The following is an 18,284-nucleotide window of genomic DNA, read 5'->3' on the forward strand; positions in this document are numbered from 1 at the left end:
AATAAAACAAATGCTTCCATCTAACCATGTCTGTACACAAGATAAGAGTAATTTACATTTTTAAATTTACTCCATAGATTTATCCATCCTACACAGAATATTTTGGATAAGTTCTCAATTTCCCCTACTATAGTCAGTATTCATATTTATTCCTAAAAAGAATTGACCACTGCATGCTCACCTGTAGGATCTGCCTACAGTTTACCCTGCAGTTCCTGTTTGGGATGAATATTGCACTGAGGAGCAAGCTTAATATCTCACAATAGATTTCTATGATAACATGAAAAGTAAATGTTTTAGGATACTTAATTAAAAGGATCATGTCTATGGGCATTTAAATAAAGCAAGAGGCTGAAGCTATAAGGAGAATTCAGGACAGACGTAGAAAAAGAAAAAAAGAGAGGAATTGGCAGCATACCTCAGCAGCTCCCTCTCCAATGATTTGGAATAGACACTTAAGTCATTTTTCCTGACCTCCTATGCAAGTTCTTAACTATAGGTGTGTTGAATATTCTGGAGTATGTCTCTCAAATCCCCCTGGAAGAAAGCAGGAGTGAGTGATTTAATAACAGTCACAGTTCAGCTATCTGCAAATCTTGCCACCTTCATTCTTATCCCAGATCTAAATATATATAAAATATTTTATAGCAAGCGTTACAGTTCGAAACAGGAGAGATTCAGAACAACTATGAAGCTCTTCTGCAAAAATGACAGAGGAAGGAATGACCTCTGCTTTTCCACCTTCCAGGAGAGCACACTACCCTATCATACTAGTGTTCATCATAAGAATTTTGTGAGTTGTGTCTAATTTTCCTTGTTAATTTGCCAGGAAAGTTTCTCGAAATGTTGATTTTGGAAGTGCCAAAGTAAAGTTAAGACTTCATTTTGTCATTCTATTTTTTTTTAATTTTCTGTCGTAATTTAACAAAATTCCACCCAAATTTAAACATGATTTTAGTTCATCCAAATTGCATCAGTATTTTCATAATTTAGTAATATGAAATATTCTGTGGAATATATGTAGAAATTTAATGCTAGGAGAGAACAAAAAAAAAAAAAAAAGAAGTGGCATAAAAGAAACTAACAAACACCTCTATCTTTCTGTGGGCATTTTTATGTTATTGCATTATTCCTCAGAATGCTTATACTATATTTTTAAACCTCTAACTGAGTTTTGTATCCTTACTATAGATGAGACCTATGTAGTAGGAATACAAGCACATATACACACATTTGAGAGAAGATTTACAAGTCAGAGTTGTGAAGACAATATAGTCGTTCACAGATCAGTGGAAACCCTAAGTGTTCATTTAACCTTTAGCCTTAGTGTCATGGAAACCTGTAGTGGTCTTTCACCCATAACAGCCTTGAAAATGAAGATTCCTTCTGGCCAGGAGACTTTCAATTACATTATTGATCAAAGCTATTTAAAGGATTATGAGCTCCTCATTTGGGCTGTAAAAAGAATCTAATTACATGCCAAAGAACAATATCTGTAATGCAGTAGGTTTTGAAAATACCTACATTGCTATACATATGACAGGTAATTAGCTGCAGGAAATAACTACAATGGAATAGTTAGCAAAATAGTTCCTCCCCCCCTCCAACCCCCCTCCATTTTTATTTGGTAGCTTGAAAACTGGGAGTTGCCGTTCTACATTGAATCTAAATGAAAACGCACACAACTGAATTTTCATTTAAATATACTACTAGCATAGCTGCAAAATGAGTCTCAGCATAAGCTGAGATCAATTTTTGTTTCACCAGATGACTGAACTATGTAGTCATAAGGAACCTTAATGAGATCAAAAATCTTACATCAAGGTGAAAATATTATTTTTTTTGTTTGTTTTTGTTTTGTTTTGTTTTGTCTGTTTGTTTGTTTCTAATATAGTATTTCTTGTCCTATCTTCCTATCTCTGAATTTAGCGGGTGATATCTTAGAATTTCTAAAATAGATTTCAAGTTATTTCATTAATAAAAAAAAATCTGTATTGGTGTTCTATTTTCAGTTTCAGTTTCAATAAATGTGGTAAACTCACCCTCCAAGGTGTTACTAGTACTAATGATTCTATCCTTTGTATATTTTGTTAACAAAATTAAGGTAGTTAGCTTTTTTTTTTTCAACAATTTCAGAAAGAAAAAAAAAATATATTTTTATTTTTTATATTTAAGTATAAAATGAACCACCAACATATCACTAATATTTTCTGTTTATTAAATAGCATAAAGAACATGCTTTGGAGCTGTGGAAGGTTCCAGAGGCTTGCATCTTAAAGAGCTCAAATACAACAGAAAGTTATTGCTTCAGAATAGGTTATTTTCATCTCATTGTCAGAGTCAGGTATTGTGTATGAAATATAATGACTCAGATTCTCAGCTGGAATAAAAGATTAAAACTCAGTCAACATCAGTGGAAGCAGTCTAATTTTTACACTGTCTAAGAAGCTAATCCTGTCTATTACAATATTTAATGTCATATGTAGAATTGTTAGGTTGTTCAAAGATTAAAAACAACAGCAGTGTTGCAGGCAAATACATAAAAATGAATTCTTGATTCTGTTACACTGATTTTATGAAGGAGTTATAGCCTTTTTTAATTCAAATATTCCACATTCATTTTATATAAACACATTATTTAGGAACAAAGAGTTATATTTTGCTGCCTAACAGATGGCTCTGAGAATAGGTTCAAAAGCAGAATTATTTATGAAAAATTGTTCTTTCAAGAAAAATGAGCATGAGCATTATACCTCATCTTCAAGATATCCCACTGGTCATGGAATGAGGCTTACATGCAGCCATGCACTCGCTCACTGGTTACAGAATCCTTTATGAAGCATTTCAAGCATGCAAATGTTAAGTTACTGGGGAAAAAAATAGCAAAGTTCATTGCTTTACAATGTATGAGATGATTTGATAACTAAGTTGTTAAATAGCTTGTTTGAACTTTTCTCCACGAGGCAGTTTTTAGATTGCACTGAGTATTTTCTAATCTTGTTTGATATTTTTGCTGAGGAATGCTCACAAGTTGAACAAGAATGGGGAATACGGTTTGTGCCCATGCTAGAATGGCTATGGTGCTTCACTTTGAACTTTAACAGATTTTCTCTTTTATGCCTTAAACCAGGTAAACAATTAAGCACATTTTGATGTGACATTTAAACACATGCTTTTTTAAAACATTTAAGCGCTGAAGTGCTAACATTAAGTCCTAAATTGGAAGAAATAAGAAATATAACTCTGTTCCTTTTTGAATCAAGGTCTTAATTTACATCTCCTCTCCATCAAATGAGTGTGATGATCTTTGCTTACAGAAGTTTATATATATAGGTGTTCTCTCACAGTGGCAAAATAAGTCTTACAAAGATGCTTTTGAAATATACCAGTCAATCATAAGGTGTATCTGTATCTGCAAAACTAACGTTTGTAGCCATTTTGAGGCTAACATAACCCAATCTGTTAAAATTGGTAGTGTCAAGCAATGGACTGACTGCAGTGCACTATTGTCAAAGCCATGAATGCTAATACGTGCGTTGCTGTTTAGTCTTGACAGACAGACCTCCACCCATCATCCTCCAGGGGCCTGTCAATCAGACGCTGGCAGTGGATGGGACAGCTCTGCTGAAGTGCAAGGCTACTGGCGACCCACTTCCCGTTATCAGCTGGTTAAAAGAAGGCTTCACCTTCCTGGGCAGAGACCCTCGAACGTCCATACAGGATCAGGGGACACTTCAGATTAAAACTCTGCGGGTGAGTGACGATAACAAAGCAACTACTGCAAATATGGTAGTGTGAGTCTCAAGCAGCTCTGCTATCTTGCTGTCTGCTGTCTTCAAAATGAGCGGTGTTGTCTCATCTACTGTGAAACTATCATCAGGTCCAAATCCTATTTCATTCTTTGACATTATGGTAGTGAAGGGAAAAAAGAGGGACCAAACTAACATCTGATACAACTATTAAAAATCACTTAAAAATATAAGTGATGTTAAAAATCTTATGTAAGTTGCAATAAAACATGAGTTGCAGGTGGATAGACATATAAGAGTCCTGTTTATCTTTTCAGTCAGTTTTAAGATGAAGCCATTGGTCTGTCGACTGTGTTAAAACTTAGAGCAGTTCATTTTCAACACCTGGTCATTATTTTCTAAGGAGTTTTTGAACTAGCAAGGGATTCTGGATTTCATCAGGGGTTTGGCCATGCTTTTTTTCCATCAGTGAGTCTTGGCAGTCTTGAGCTGGGCTGATTTATTCCAATGTTACGCTTGCTGCAGATGTTTCGTAAAGCTGCGGATAAGAGCAGACAACTTATACTGTAACATACATGCAGTTATATTCAGAGGGATTTCTGTTCAAAATGAAATGCCTATCATAATATTTGCATTCTGACACATAAGATATAATATGGTATCTTAAAGGTACAACCTTGTTGGTAAGTGCTCTATAACTAATCTTTGCTTTTTTTTTATTTTTTTTTTACCTTTAGATAAAAATGCATATTTGTTTTTGTGTGTTTGAACAAATATGTATAGAAAAATACTAAAGTGTAAATGTAATTATTTGTTAAGAACTTACAGACAATTTCAGCAGTCCTTTAATTTAATCAGCAGTAATTTCTGCAAAAAGCTTTCTCATCCAAAAAAAAAAAACATGTCAAAAAACATAGCTATTGGGGGCAAGATATAAACAGCAGTTTTGTTTTATGGTACCATCTCATCAGTGATTGTAGATGGATTGCTAATTTCCTTGGAACAAAATGGAATTTATTAAAAAATTTATGCTACCTTTCCTTGAGTAAACAATTTATCCTTCCTCCCTGGGCTGAAGGCAGGTTTAGGCCATGAAGGTTAATGCATTTTTCCTGTACGACTGGATTAAGGAGTGCACTTGAATACTCAAGATTCCCCAGTAGTATTAGAAAGCAGCAATTAAAGGTGGAAGCTTAGTGATTTCAAACAAAATTTGAGGCATCGATGATGGGCTGCTGTGGAACATCCATGAGGCAGAAGCTCCTGGGATACTTGTCTGCATGCAGCTATGCAAACATCAAAATAGGTTCTGAATTGTGCCAGCGCATTCATCTTGCTGGTAGATGCACAAGGTCTGTAAATGAAACAAAAAAAAATGCTTACAAGGGGAGTGGAAAATAATATTAGTAGAGAGTGTGGTTTTGAAAGACATTAAGCTTTTATTGATCCTTAAGTGGCTAATTCACTAGTAACTGGTTTTCCTTAAAGGCTCAGAAGGACATTTCTTACAAACCCCTTAATTGCAGTAATGTTTACTGCTCAAGTCAGGCTTACCAGCAAAAACCAAACATCACCTTTAAAAAAAAAAAAAAGATTTTCTCTTGTAGGTTGAAATTTTAATGTATTAATTGTGTTTAACTTCACTCTCAGAGTCATTTCCCAGCAGGAACTGACAACACTTCCTAAGCAAAATAATAATAAATAAATAAATAAATAAAAATCCCACGAAATATGCCCAAGTATACTTATATATGTATGCAAAACAAATGAATATCACCTCCATGTCCTAGTCCTCAGCCTTCTTCTCCCCTTACAATTAATAATCATTATTGCAATCATAAAAGATATCAAGACATGGGTAAAGGATGAGCCACTACCATTTAAGCCTTTGAGACCATCCTCTTTTGCTGTGTAATTAATCTCTCTTTCTGTGTGTAAATCACGAGTCTGCAGCAACCACAATGACCCATGGGCCACAGACATAAATATGAACATAGAGCTTTTTCTGATGAGCTAGTCTTCCAGGTTGCCCTGGAAGACAACTGAAAACACACAATATGTCACTCACTCAGTAGTACCCTTTTAGACAGGTCAACAGTGGAGGAAATCTTCCTTCTGCTTTGTAGAAGTGTACCATGCCAGATGTAGCCATCTGCATAAGAAAACTGTTTATTATACAGAATAGCAATGATTTTCCATTGATCTTCCCTGTTGTTGTTTTTTTTTTCTCCCTCATAACATAAAAAGTATAAATAATTGAATTATCAATACACTATGTCTGTGTCTAATCCATCCACAGTCTGGAAGTTAGATAATTTACCATAACTTGCAGAGGCAGCATATCTCCAGCTTGCTTTATATGTCAAGTTTGCCTTCTGCAAGTTACTCTGTTGTGTATACCACATACTTCATTGGGTTTGCCATACGCCATCTGTCACAGTGGTACACAAATGAAGTTAAGAACCACAGCACTGAGAAATATTCTCCATCATCACATAATGAAAAATTATAGATTTAATAAAAGCTTGGAAGGAGCAAGATAAAATACAATACTTCAGAATGCTGTAAGACTCTCTCCTTTGGAAAAGCTCTCTTTTCAAGAGTCTTTCTCATTTTGTTAGCAATGCCTCTATATTTGGGGTCCATGAGCCATTGTCAGAGGGGTTAAATTATTCCTTGTTTTTCATGGTAAAATACAAGTTATGCTCATTTAGATAATTAAATTGGCATTACACAGTTGCTTCCTGCCCCTAAGAATGGTACACTGCAAACCCAGTCTGTCAGAAGAAATCACCAACAGAATTCTAACATGAAAAAGTTAAAGATCAATTAAATTACATATCAACAAGTAATCTGAAGAGCATCACTCTTATTTACCTTAACATTCTTTTTGAAGGGTTGTGTATAAGCACATTTGTCATAGTTCCAATCTGAATTTAGCAGACCACCCATTACAATTCCTTAAAGTCCAATAAAGCTTCTTGGATGCTGTCCTACTTCTGTCAAGTCATCTGGTGGTGAATATAATTCTTCTCCATTATCACTAGAGTCAGCATTCTCCCTCTTCTGCTGTTATCTTGAGATTACCATGCTTTTATACATAGTGGTAGGACAGCTCTTCTGTATATTCTGTGCTTTGTAAAGTTACGGTCTTCCATCCATGTCTGTTGTTTTCTCTAATTCCTGTCACAGAAATCTTTATTTTAAATCTTGGTAAGGAATAGCAAAATACTTGGCAAATTTTTCAACAGAACAACAATGAGAACAATATTGACAATATAATTTAAAAGCTGTTCCCAAATTAAATTTGGAATATATGAACTGACAAAGGAATCACAATAATTTTGTACAAATCCAGAGTCTTTTGCTACCAAATTTTAGTTCTCTAAAATTAAGCCACCATTAAATAATTATTTGAAAATGTCCTCTAGCCTGTTGTAAAATATAGGCTAAGTCATTCTTACCAGGAAACACTTAGAAAAATAAAATTTGAGTAAACTCTGTCATCTGATTCCAAAAAACTAAAACTGCCCTTAAATGTTCTTTATGTCTAGCTGTCTGATACTGGAACTTACACTTGCGTTGCTACAAGTTCAAGTGGGGAGACATCATGGAGTGCTGTGCTGGAGGTGACAGGTAAGACATATCCAGAGGCCATTTTTCAGATGTCACAAAATGAAAGCATAGACTATGTCAGAGCAATCTGAGTCAAATACTCAGTTATAGAAATTCTGGGTTTGAGATAGAGAAGGTTTTAAGTAGGAAGGCTGGCTTTCTTCACATGCCTTAGATTTCATTGTGATTATCTCTGAACACCCATTGACATTGCAATAATTTGTCTCCAGTGACACTTACAGTTCTTCCAAACAGGTGCATTAGTAAACTCTGGATTCACCCTGTGATTGGCTTGAGCGAGAAAACTAATGCCTACACAGAGTGCACCCTGTGAGCACCAGAATTGATCTGGACATAGGAACATTCACAGTCTTTCTTGTAGCTGACGTTTTGGTATTTTATGTAAATTTTAGCAAATATGTTTTTTTTTTTTAATTATTTTTTTATTCTATATATATATATCAAGTTATATATATATATATATGTGTATATATATATATAAACTTCTGAGTTTTGTGGCTTTTCTGTCCTTTTAGTGAGTACCAGAAGTATGACAGTTCTTCATCCTTAAATACATGTATATCTGATAATGCAATTATTGACTTAGTTCTTTGCAAATTAAGAATATTGTTTATGCTGATTTTGCAGGTATTTGGCATGTTTTTTCCTTCTAACCTTCTACTTTGGTCAGATTTATACAGTAGAGGATAAAAAGTAAATGTTTTGCATTTGCCCCTTACAGAGTCAGGTGGAGCAACAGTCAGTAAAAATTACGACATAAACGACCTCCCTGGGCCACCATCCAAACCTCAAGTCACCGATGTTACTAAGAACAGTGTCACCCTGTCCTGGCAACCAGGGACCCCTGGAAGCCTACCAGCTAGTGCATATATCATTGAGGCTTTTAGGTATGTGAATTATTCTACTTTTAGTCTCTTTCCTTTATAATTTTGCTTAAACCCTAGTACCAGCTGTTCTGCTGGTACTGTGGTGTTCTTTTGGACTCTACATGTATTATTAAAAGTTTATTAAAAGACTTAACTCCTATGGAAGGCATTGATTCTTATTCTTTAAGGCATTTTCGTTTGTTTGTTTGTTTTAAGTTATCACATTTTTTTAAAGTGATTAAGTAGAGAACCATCTATCTCCTTCCTCAGGTCAACAGACATATAATGAGACAATGTCCACTCTTTATTTTTTTACTGTTCCCTTAATTCCCTTTCAAGTGAGAGTCCACCATGGGAATGCTGCAGTTGAAACCATTTGGGCCAGTAGCATTGCCTCAACTCTCAGAGTGCAAATAAATTGAAAATAAGTGGACAGTCTTTAAATCGCTCTGTGTACTTGAATTCCTGTTCTTGTTAAAGCAGCACATATTAAATAGTTAAAGCACTTTAAATTTCTATGCTTAACTGTTTTAGATGGAACAAAACTATTAACTGAAAAGGCTGGTGTTGATAATTTATGATTTCATCCTGCAGCCTAAGGTTGAAGAGGATCCAGCTGCTCTGTTCCACACAGCAGCACTTAATGTGTGGTAGGAAAGAACTTCCAGGCTCCAATTCAGCTAGTTTGTTTAAGCATTGGCTGTACCTCTCATATGCATAACAAGAATAATATACTCTTCTGCATGTTAATGGGCACATTCTTACATGTTTTTCTGAATCAAGATCTTCAGCAAATAACAAATAGTATTGTTTATCTTTTAATTAAAATTCAAGCAAGAATTTGTCAAAATAATATGCTTGCTTATTTTAAAAGTTACAGTGATAATGCTTCTGTGTATGTTAATATGCAAAGAACATCATTGCGGTGCATGCAGATCACTGATTTTCGTTTTAGAACTTGTGCAGAACTTTTACATTAAATGAATGAAACAATAGAAACATGAAACTAGCAGCTTCCCGTTTTCTTTTACCTTTAATATGCTTAAAGATTTTTTATCAATGCTATATAAGAAAGCACAATAAAATCAAATTTTGTCTTTTAACTTTTGTGGTATTTCACCCTAGATAAGCTTTAATGGCATCCCATAAATAACGTTAACAGAAGCCAGGCATTTTTATTAAAAGCTGTTTTAACAATTATGTTTGAAATTTCTTCACACAGTGCATTAAAATCTAATTATAATATTGTCCAATTGAAAATATAATGACAGAAAAAGTATTCATATAATTTCCTTCATTTACAAGGATATTTTTAGAAGATTTTTGTTAACTTTACATATGAATTTAGTTCAAGGAGAATATTTCTCTTCTAATGACAACTATTGACATATTTTACTTTGCGATATAGAAATTTATTCTTGTAATAGGTTTTTCTTTTCCAAGGTTTATGTTCGAGTGGTATATTTATCATTCTAATTTACTGCATTCCACTCTTTCCTTTTGCAGACATCTGTTAGACAGATAGGAAAACCTTTTGCTTTTGCTTCTGTTGAAAGAAGTACCTTTGAAAGCTCTGTTATTTTTTTAACTTGTCTTGATGAGTTAACTGGAACTACAAAGTCTTTTTTATTTTTACCTTGCTCTTACTACTTTTTTCTGTAGACTTGATACAGGTTTACAAAAGTAGTCCTTTTTTACTTGTTTTTTTTTTTTTTATTCTCTTGCATTACTCTATAATCTTCAACTGCCTTCTCATTGCAGCCAGTCTGTGAGCAATAGCTGGCAAACAGTGGCAAACCATGTGAAGACCACTCTCTACACCGTGAGAGGACTGCGCCCCAATACAATCTACCTGTTTATGGTGAGAGCTATCAATTCACAAGGTCTGAGTGATCCCAGCCCAATGTCAGATCCTGTCCGAACACAAGGTAATAGCAATTATTAAGGCTTATATGCTTGAGTTAAAATAGAAAGGAACTGAGAGTTGACCAATAGATTTGGACATTTTGTGTTAGCATGCTGACTGAAGGAATCAGGAATCCAGCTTAGCCAATATAGTCCAATGACTTCTGTATCAATCTTGAGCTCAGGAGAGATAGGTTAACTCCTCAGTGCCTTGGTATATTTTTAGTTTTGTTGCGGTTTAACCTGGCAGGCAGCTAATCACTACACATAATTTCATTCACTCTCCTCACCCCAGAGTGGGATAGGGAAGAGAATATTTTTTGTGGGAGAAAAAAAAAAAAAAGTAAAAACGCAGGCTGAGATAAAGACATAATAGCATAATAGGACAGAAAAGGAAGGAATAATAATAATAATAATAATAATAATAATAATAATAATAATAATAATAATAATAATAATAATAATAATAATAATAATAATAATAATAATAATAGGATACACAGAGCAAGTGATGCACAATGCAGTTGCTCACTGCCCACTGACTGATGCCCAGCCAGTCACCAAGCAGTGACCTCCCCAACCCACCTGGCCAATTCTATTTATTGTACAGCATGGTGCCATATGGTATGGGATGTCCCTTTGGCCAGCTTGGGTCAGCTGTCCTGGTTCTGTCCCCTCACAGCTTTTTGTGCAGCCCCAGCCTTCTTGCTATCAGGATAGCAAGAGAAGCTGAAAAGTCCTTGAATTGGTGTAAGCACTGCTCTGCAACAACTAAACCACCAGCATGTTATCAGCATTATTCTCATCCTAAAACCAAAACACAGCACCATGCCAGTTATTAGGAAGAAAATTAATTCTGTCCCAGCGGAAACCAGGACAAGTTTGCAGGTCACAGACAGCTGGTGTGCTCCTTGATTCACTGTTTCCATTAAAAGCCAAGTGAACTAAGCATCCCTCCTTTTTCTGATGTGTTATGAATAACATGTTCTCTTATGTTATATCCTCTGTCTTTAGTTCTTCTCCATCATCAAGTAGAGATATACTATCATAACAAGTGCTTAAACAGACAGACATCATGTTTAACGTTAGTTTTAATCACAAGAATTGCACAAAATATCCATAGCGTATCAATTAATCTGGTCCAACATTTGTGCAGCTGATTCATGTAAATTAAGGGATCTGCATGATAAAAATACTTTAAAGTTATTCAAAGAAAAGTATAGATCTTCTGTTTATAAATCTACATTTCTGAATTCTTTAAATTCGTAATTCACTGAATAAACCAAGTTTTGGTTTATAAATAATAAACCAAAAGAGAAGGCTGAAGGGAAATCCCTTATTTGTTGGATGATGATATAATTGATAGCTGTGATCCTCCATTGCATGTGTGCAGAGGGTCTGATGACTGTAAATTCTATTCACATTACAGCCAGCTCTAACCAAGTGTAACTGCCATGAACAAATTTCTCTTCACAACATGTTTTTTTTTTGGCTTTGACAACATATTGCTTGAATACTTCATTCAAGAGTGTAGTTCTGCATTAAGCAGGTTGGAGTACAGGAATTAATCATTTTTTGAAATTGTAATTTTTTCAAGTCCAAAGTAATAGCTCCTCTCACAGTTAATTTACAATGAGATGATCTTTCCCTGTTTATGGAAGTTAGAAAAGTGTGTGTGGAGAGCCTGTGAATCCTGTGTCAGCCTTCAGCATGTGTAATTGGAATTGTGTCCTTTGTTGGTCCTAGGTGGAAAAAGATAAACAAGTAGGGTGGTATTTCACACACATCCAGCTTCTCTCATCTAGTCTGTTCCTGAATAAATCTGTCCTTATTAGTTACATCCTTTAAATAATAATAACTGCTGTAAAAGGAGAAGAGAGCTGCTTTCTGAGAAGCTGAAGGAGTGAGTTGGAAGGGATTCTATGGCATGACTATCCATGGAGTATCACAAGTTTTCTTCTTTCTTACTCTCCCGTTATGATGAGGTGACTCACACTTTTCATTGCACCAGTCTTTAGTCTGCATAACTTATCACCTAGTTTAAAAAAAAAAAAAAAAAAAAAAAACAAAAAACAAAAAAACACAAACAACTTTGGCATTTCAGTGTCAAGTGTAGACTTTTATCTGACATACTGACAAGCAATTTGATTTCAGCAAAAACATGTCTTTTAATTAGCTACAGCATGTGTTGCAGCTTCCATTTCCAGAACCTGTTTAGCAGTCAAGCACACTGAACCATGTACAGGATTTATAGCTTCTTTGGTAACCTCCAGTTTAATAGAATTAAATCATAAAATCAATTGAAAATTAACATAATGTTTTGATGTGATTTCTAATTATGCCTGAATTCAATTCAGGCTGACAGAGGAAGCTGACACACAGTAGAAAGCGTGTTCACTGTGGCCATTGAGGAAGAAAAAAAAACAGATATAGCAATTCTATGTAATATTAATTTTTAACAGGTTCCTGTGGTAGCTTTAATATAAGCATTTGATTTCCTGGTATTATGCATAGCAAATACAAGTAATAGGAGTTTGTGGATATTTTTACTAGTGGACTACAAGTAGATAATCAGTCACTTTCAAAAGGCTTACCTTAAATTACTTGTATCATATAAGTATAGAGAAGTCAGTAATTACTCTGAGAAAATTTTTGAATGATTTTGTTTGTTTTTTCTTCACGTGTATGTGAGGTTGATCCAAAAAGAAGCAAAATGGTTTTGGCTAATGAATCTCATGAGAAAACTAAGCAGAATTCATAGATAGCTAAGCAGGCCTAGCCATGATCAGGTCTTTTTGCATATGATCTGTGCACGTGTTTCAAATTTGCCTTTTCTGGAAAAGTACAGATAATTTGAAGCATAAATAATCAGTATACATATATCTAACAGGCATGTCTATCTACGAATAAAAATTGACATAGTTAATAAGGTCATCAAGAACATCATTTTAAGGTCTTTGAAGGATCCATTAAATGTATCTGAAACTTCACTGGCTTCTAGAAAGCACCTTCATTTCTGTCTAAGGAAGAGGCAAGGCACAGGTTACCGTATTGTATTGTAAGTGATAGCTGTAGCTCAACATTCTCCTTTTGGTGCAACACAACAGAAAATGGTGATTTCTAGGAACTATCAATAAAAATACATGTGGTATTAATTCACATTGCACATTTCCTACTCCCCTTTCTGACACATACTTTATATTTGCTGCTCCTAGTTAGGAAAGGTAGTACAGCTTCCTTCATATTATCACAATGCACTAACTTAAATGCAGTCTTTAAAAACTAGGCACTAGGGCCAAATGTGGTGCTTGGAGATGGTTTTCATCATAGTTTTCCATGGACCTGTACTAATTGATCAAATCCCTTCTTGTTTTGACTAGAAGAAGTAATTTTCCTACCACTTTGAAAGAGTCTTTGGCATAATTTTGAAAAGATTTTTTTTAATGCCTTTTATAAGATCAAAATCAGATTGGCTTTTTATTTATTATTTTACTCATATTTGCACTAAATTTCATTATCTATTATTTGTGAAAGGAAATTTCATTTTGCAGAAGAAAATACTATTTTTAGTGCTTGCTTTCTTGTGTGCATAGTATATGGGGATGAGACATTTAGTGAAAATTTGGAAACATATAATGACTTAATGTCATTTATGGTCTAAGGAAACAAAAAAAACAACTCTTAATATTCTTCAATTACACTAACCAGTTTGGTTGCAGACATCTGTGCAACATTACCGTTATCTGAACATTTTAGAAGTAGTGAATATCGCATCTCTCTCATCACTTAGCAAATCTGAGAAAACTGCCATGAAGTCCGAATACTCATTTAAGTATCTTTTTATTCCATGATTTCCTAAGCAGCTACTTGGTATGTAGCATTTACTTGATACATTTTGGAGTCTGTGTTTAAACCTTAGAATTGTATTGTTTTAAAGATACATACTATATGAGAGTGTTTAAGTCAGGTCATTAAGCTATTCAGTCATTCTAATAAATGCCATATATGTTCTCTCATTAAAATAACACTTTCATGTGTGTTCTTGGCCTGGCAGATATCAGCCCACCAGCACAAGGTGTGGATCACAGGCAAGTTCAGAAAGAACTGGGAGACGTCATTGTACGACTACATAACCCTGTTGTGCTGACACCCACGACAGTTCAAGTCACCTGGACAGTAAGGCTTCTGTTATAACTACCATACGTTACTTTAATTTTGCCTATTTGTCCTTACAGTGCTTTTTTTTTTTTTTTTTTTTCCCACTACCATGAAAAACATGAAACACGTCTTTACTCTAGCATGAGTGCTCTGCTAGACTAACATCATCCAGGCATAGATGTGTTAACAATATGGTCTTAAAGGGAGCTAGGTTTCTGGCTAGAAAAATACTATAAAAAATGGATATGCTTAACAACATAATCCAAAGGGTAATTGATCTGTGGATTCATTACTGTGCACATCAAAAATAAAGTTAAATATCAACTTTAAATTGTCGCATAAAAAGCACTCTCCACTTCAAAGCATAGAACCTCTGACAACATCCTATCATTTGGTAACTCTAAAATGCAAAAACAGCTTCCTGTAGGGCATTTGTAGAAAAGCCAGCAGCATGTAATGCTGATGCCTGATCCACTGGTAGTGTCTGGTATTCTAGCATATGCTTTACCACAAGTCAGTGGATATTCTTTCATTATAGAGGACCAGAATGTTTTTGGCAGTACTTAATGTTTCTATTTGAGGGGCTAAAGTACTGTGTAGAACTTCTAAGAAGTTAAGATATAAGTATTTGGCTTTCAAAATGCCATGTTTCTCTTCCAGAGGCTTGAAGGAAATGATCTGTTACCATATAAGGAGGTTGTCCCTAGGCATTCCACACCACAAATGAGTGCTTTGCTCTTGGGGCATCTGCTCTGGAGGAAGTAGAGTCATACGTGGAAGATAGAGACAAATAGTATTGCACTGCATATCACCAAAACAATTGTATTAGGTAGAATGAATTCTGCAAAAGAGATATTCATGATACTCAGGGCTTTTCTATTGCATGTAATATTGCTTAGAGGTTAATGTGTACAGGGGATTATACAATAGGAGATAAGTGTGGCAATAGATTGTATATTATAGGGATTACTGTTGTTTTTGCACAACTCAGTCATATTTATCAGGGCTTATGCACCATCCTTGTTCTGACATATTTCAATGGTAAGGGGGCCAGATTAGAATAAATAAATAATTCTTGTCTTCCTTAGAAGATTATTTTGAATATCTGTTACTGCCTGTTGCCATTGATGATGTCAACACTCAGATTGCCTTTCTACAATGTTGTCTGTTTCAGCTAAATAACTCCAGGCTAGACAGACTTTCATGTTCAGGTGCCTTTGTAGCAAACGTTTTTTTGCCCAAGCAGATGGGTCAGTAGTTAAGAACGCTGAACATTAGCAGCCAGTAAACGTAAACCTGGATCATGTCTGTGTGGTGCTCTTTCAAGTACTTTACTGGGTGTTAGAGCTATCAGAAACACAATTTCATAGGCTTGCCACTGTTTATAAACAGAATTCAGTTTTATGCAGTGTGACCTCTTTCATTATATTATAATGAATGCTGTGAAAAGTCTCTTGGTGCCCTTACTGAACTACTAATGAGTAAAGAAAACATGGTAAGTTAAAGGTAAATCATTATGAATGTTATGGGTATCAGCTTATCTGAAAAATTCCTTAAAGCAGTGACCCTGTGCCACCTGACAAGTGAACAGGTCTCTGCAAAGATGTTTTAAAAGCGAAGAGAAGAAAAACACCAAAATAAATAAATAAATAAATAAATCTCTGGAACAGCTAATTAGAAGCTTTCCGGCAACCAGAACAAAACCAACTAGTTAACCATAAGAAAACACCACTCTGTCCAAAGAATAAGATCCACACTATTAATTTAAAATGATTAAATAGTGTAGCTAACATACAGAAGGACAGAAGTATCATGAGTGCCATAAGACACTTTGTGCTGACCTTCTGCAATTTGAAGAGTGAATGCCAAGGAACTTCCTTTATTACTGAGTTTCTGGTGTCCTGATTCCCAGCAAAGTAACACCAATTTCCCTCTTCTTTCTGATTTTTTTTTTGTGTTCCCTTTTTTTATCTATTATTTGAGTTTAAAATTTCAGAAATAGTTCTCTGCTTCTGTGTTGTAGTCTTAAAATGTTTTGAAATAAAATGCATATACATATGCACACATATTTTGTCTATTTTAAAAGAAGGTCACGTTTACAAAGTCAGTGTTAAAAAGGAGTGTCAGAAGTTAGATTGTCACTGTTGCATAAATTTATCTCTCGTGTGCGTAAGTATTAAAGTACAGCTGTAATTATCTGGTCACATACAGTATCTATTCTTCATGGAGCTATTCAACATTTCTTTTTATCTTCTTTATTCAATATGTGCTGCCAGGTCTTATTAAATTCATACCACTGAAAACTGGCATTGAATAAAAAATTATTAGTTTGTCTCACATGCTTATCTGTCATGCTTTCAACTGCAATATTTGGGTGTTTCACATATAATACCAAATTTATCATCACAGTGATAAAGGTGTCATTATCCTAACCTTACACATAGAAAGGTGAGGTGCAGAGATATTTATTCTATGTCAGATATGCCCACTGTTACCAAAGGCCTAATTTTAAATATCTGGCCTGATTTATTTTTATTTCTATCAAATACTTTTTGCATTGCCCCAGCATATTGTATACTCAAAGCACTTTCTTTAGCTAACCTCAACACTCTGCACCCAATGCTGCTCTCCTCAGTTTTCTCACACTGGGAATTAAACTAAGAGTTTAATTAGTCACCAAATGTGAGAAATTTCCTAGCATTATGGAAGAGCCCTGTGGCGTAATCAAGAATAAAATTCTTCAATGTGGCAAAATAACTGTTGCTTTGAAATCCCAATGCCTCAGGAATGTCGAGGCTACCAGGCAGAAGGATAATGTATGTGCCTTTGTCTTTCAATTTGACATTGATTTTAAATGGATGTGCTTCACTGGAAGTTTTAGTCAGGTTCTTTGTGTAGTCTTCCAGTGTATCATCACCCTTTGTCTTGTTTCTGTATGGAGCTAGTGCTGTTTGAATTTCCAGAGATTTCTGTGTGGTGGGTTAAACCCAGTAGGTATCACAGCTCCACCATGCTGCTCTCTCACTTCCTCTCATCAACAGAATAGAGGCAGAAAATATGAAGGAATAAAGAAAAAAAAAAAAAAAAAAAAAAAAAGCTCATGGGTTGAGATAAGGGCAGGGATCCTTTTGGAAACAGCTGGAACTGTCTCTTACCTGACATGGAGCAGCTCCTGGACTCTGCTCACAGAGGCCACCCCTGCAGACCCCAGCTACCAAAACCTTGCCCTGTAAACCCAATACAATCAACCTGTACTAGTGAGTTCAACAGAGTATGCCAGGTGTTCTGCCTGGATGGAGAATTGCCATGGGTATTGGAGCACAGTGGGAGCACAGTTTTACTTAGGATATATTGGAGGAGAAACTTATGTACCAAAGAGCATATTGTAAAGTGTCTTTAGGGTGCAGATTATCAGGTTTGCCTGAAAGCTGCCTATATTTGCAGCATGAGCTGCACTATGATTTTTTTTTTTTTTTTTTTTTTGCCATTTTTAAAACAATCAAATAGCCTAACAGAGTGATCTAATAGTCACTGAATGGGTCTCGTGTTCAGATGTGATATGTGCAGGTTTGAACTTCCATGGGAAAAGAGTTCCAACTTCTGCAGGAATGAGCTGTCATCAGTTTTATAGATACATCCCACACTCTGTATTCATCAAAAGTGAGGGAGAGGGATCAATTATTCCTGTAAGTTGCCTTAGAGCATTGGGTCAGCACTGAACAGAACCTACCTAGTAACTGCTCCCTTCTACCTTCTAAAGGAGCATTTGCATTTTCTGCCATCTGTCTTCTGAGGTAGAAAATGTATCTTTAGGTCAGCGACTGTTACAGCTCTTTTGAGGTGATATCACCAGGGCTTGTGCAAATCCTAGAGCTGGATAAATTTAGCAAGATTAGAAGTAGTCTGCAATACCAGTACTCAGCAGAAAAAAAGTTACAAAAAATAAATAAAAGCAACATAAAAAACAATA

The 18,284-nt window shown here is 35.1% G+C and overlaps 1 protein-coding gene across 25 annotated transcripts in view; it reads left to right on the forward strand.

Annotated features, from left to right (window-relative positions):
* ROBO2 (roundabout guidance receptor 2) overlaps positions 1–18,284 on the forward strand; it is a 625,847-nt gene that overhangs the window by 527,749 nt on the left and 79,814 nt on the right. For all 25 annotated transcript variants that reach the window (XM_068691004.1, XM_068690931.1, XM_068690919.1 and 22 more), the window contains 5 exons: positions 3,548–3,753; positions 7,304–7,385; positions 8,107–8,272; positions 10,013–10,179; positions 14,211–14,332. In XM_068691004.1, coding sequence (XP_068547105.1) covers positions 3,548–3,753; positions 7,304–7,385; positions 8,107–8,272; positions 10,013–10,179; positions 14,211–14,332 — 743 coding nt within the window. The remainder of the gene's footprint in view (positions 1–3,547; positions 3,754–7,303; positions 7,386–8,106; positions 8,273–10,012; positions 10,180–14,210; positions 14,333–18,284) is intronic.

Source organism: Anas acuta, chromosome 1, assembly GCF_963932015.1.
Source record: "Anas acuta chromosome 1, bAnaAcu1.1, whole genome shotgun sequence".
In the NCBI taxonomy this organism is placed as follows: domain Eukaryota; kingdom Metazoa; phylum Chordata; class Aves; order Anseriformes; family Anatidae; genus Anas; species Anas acuta.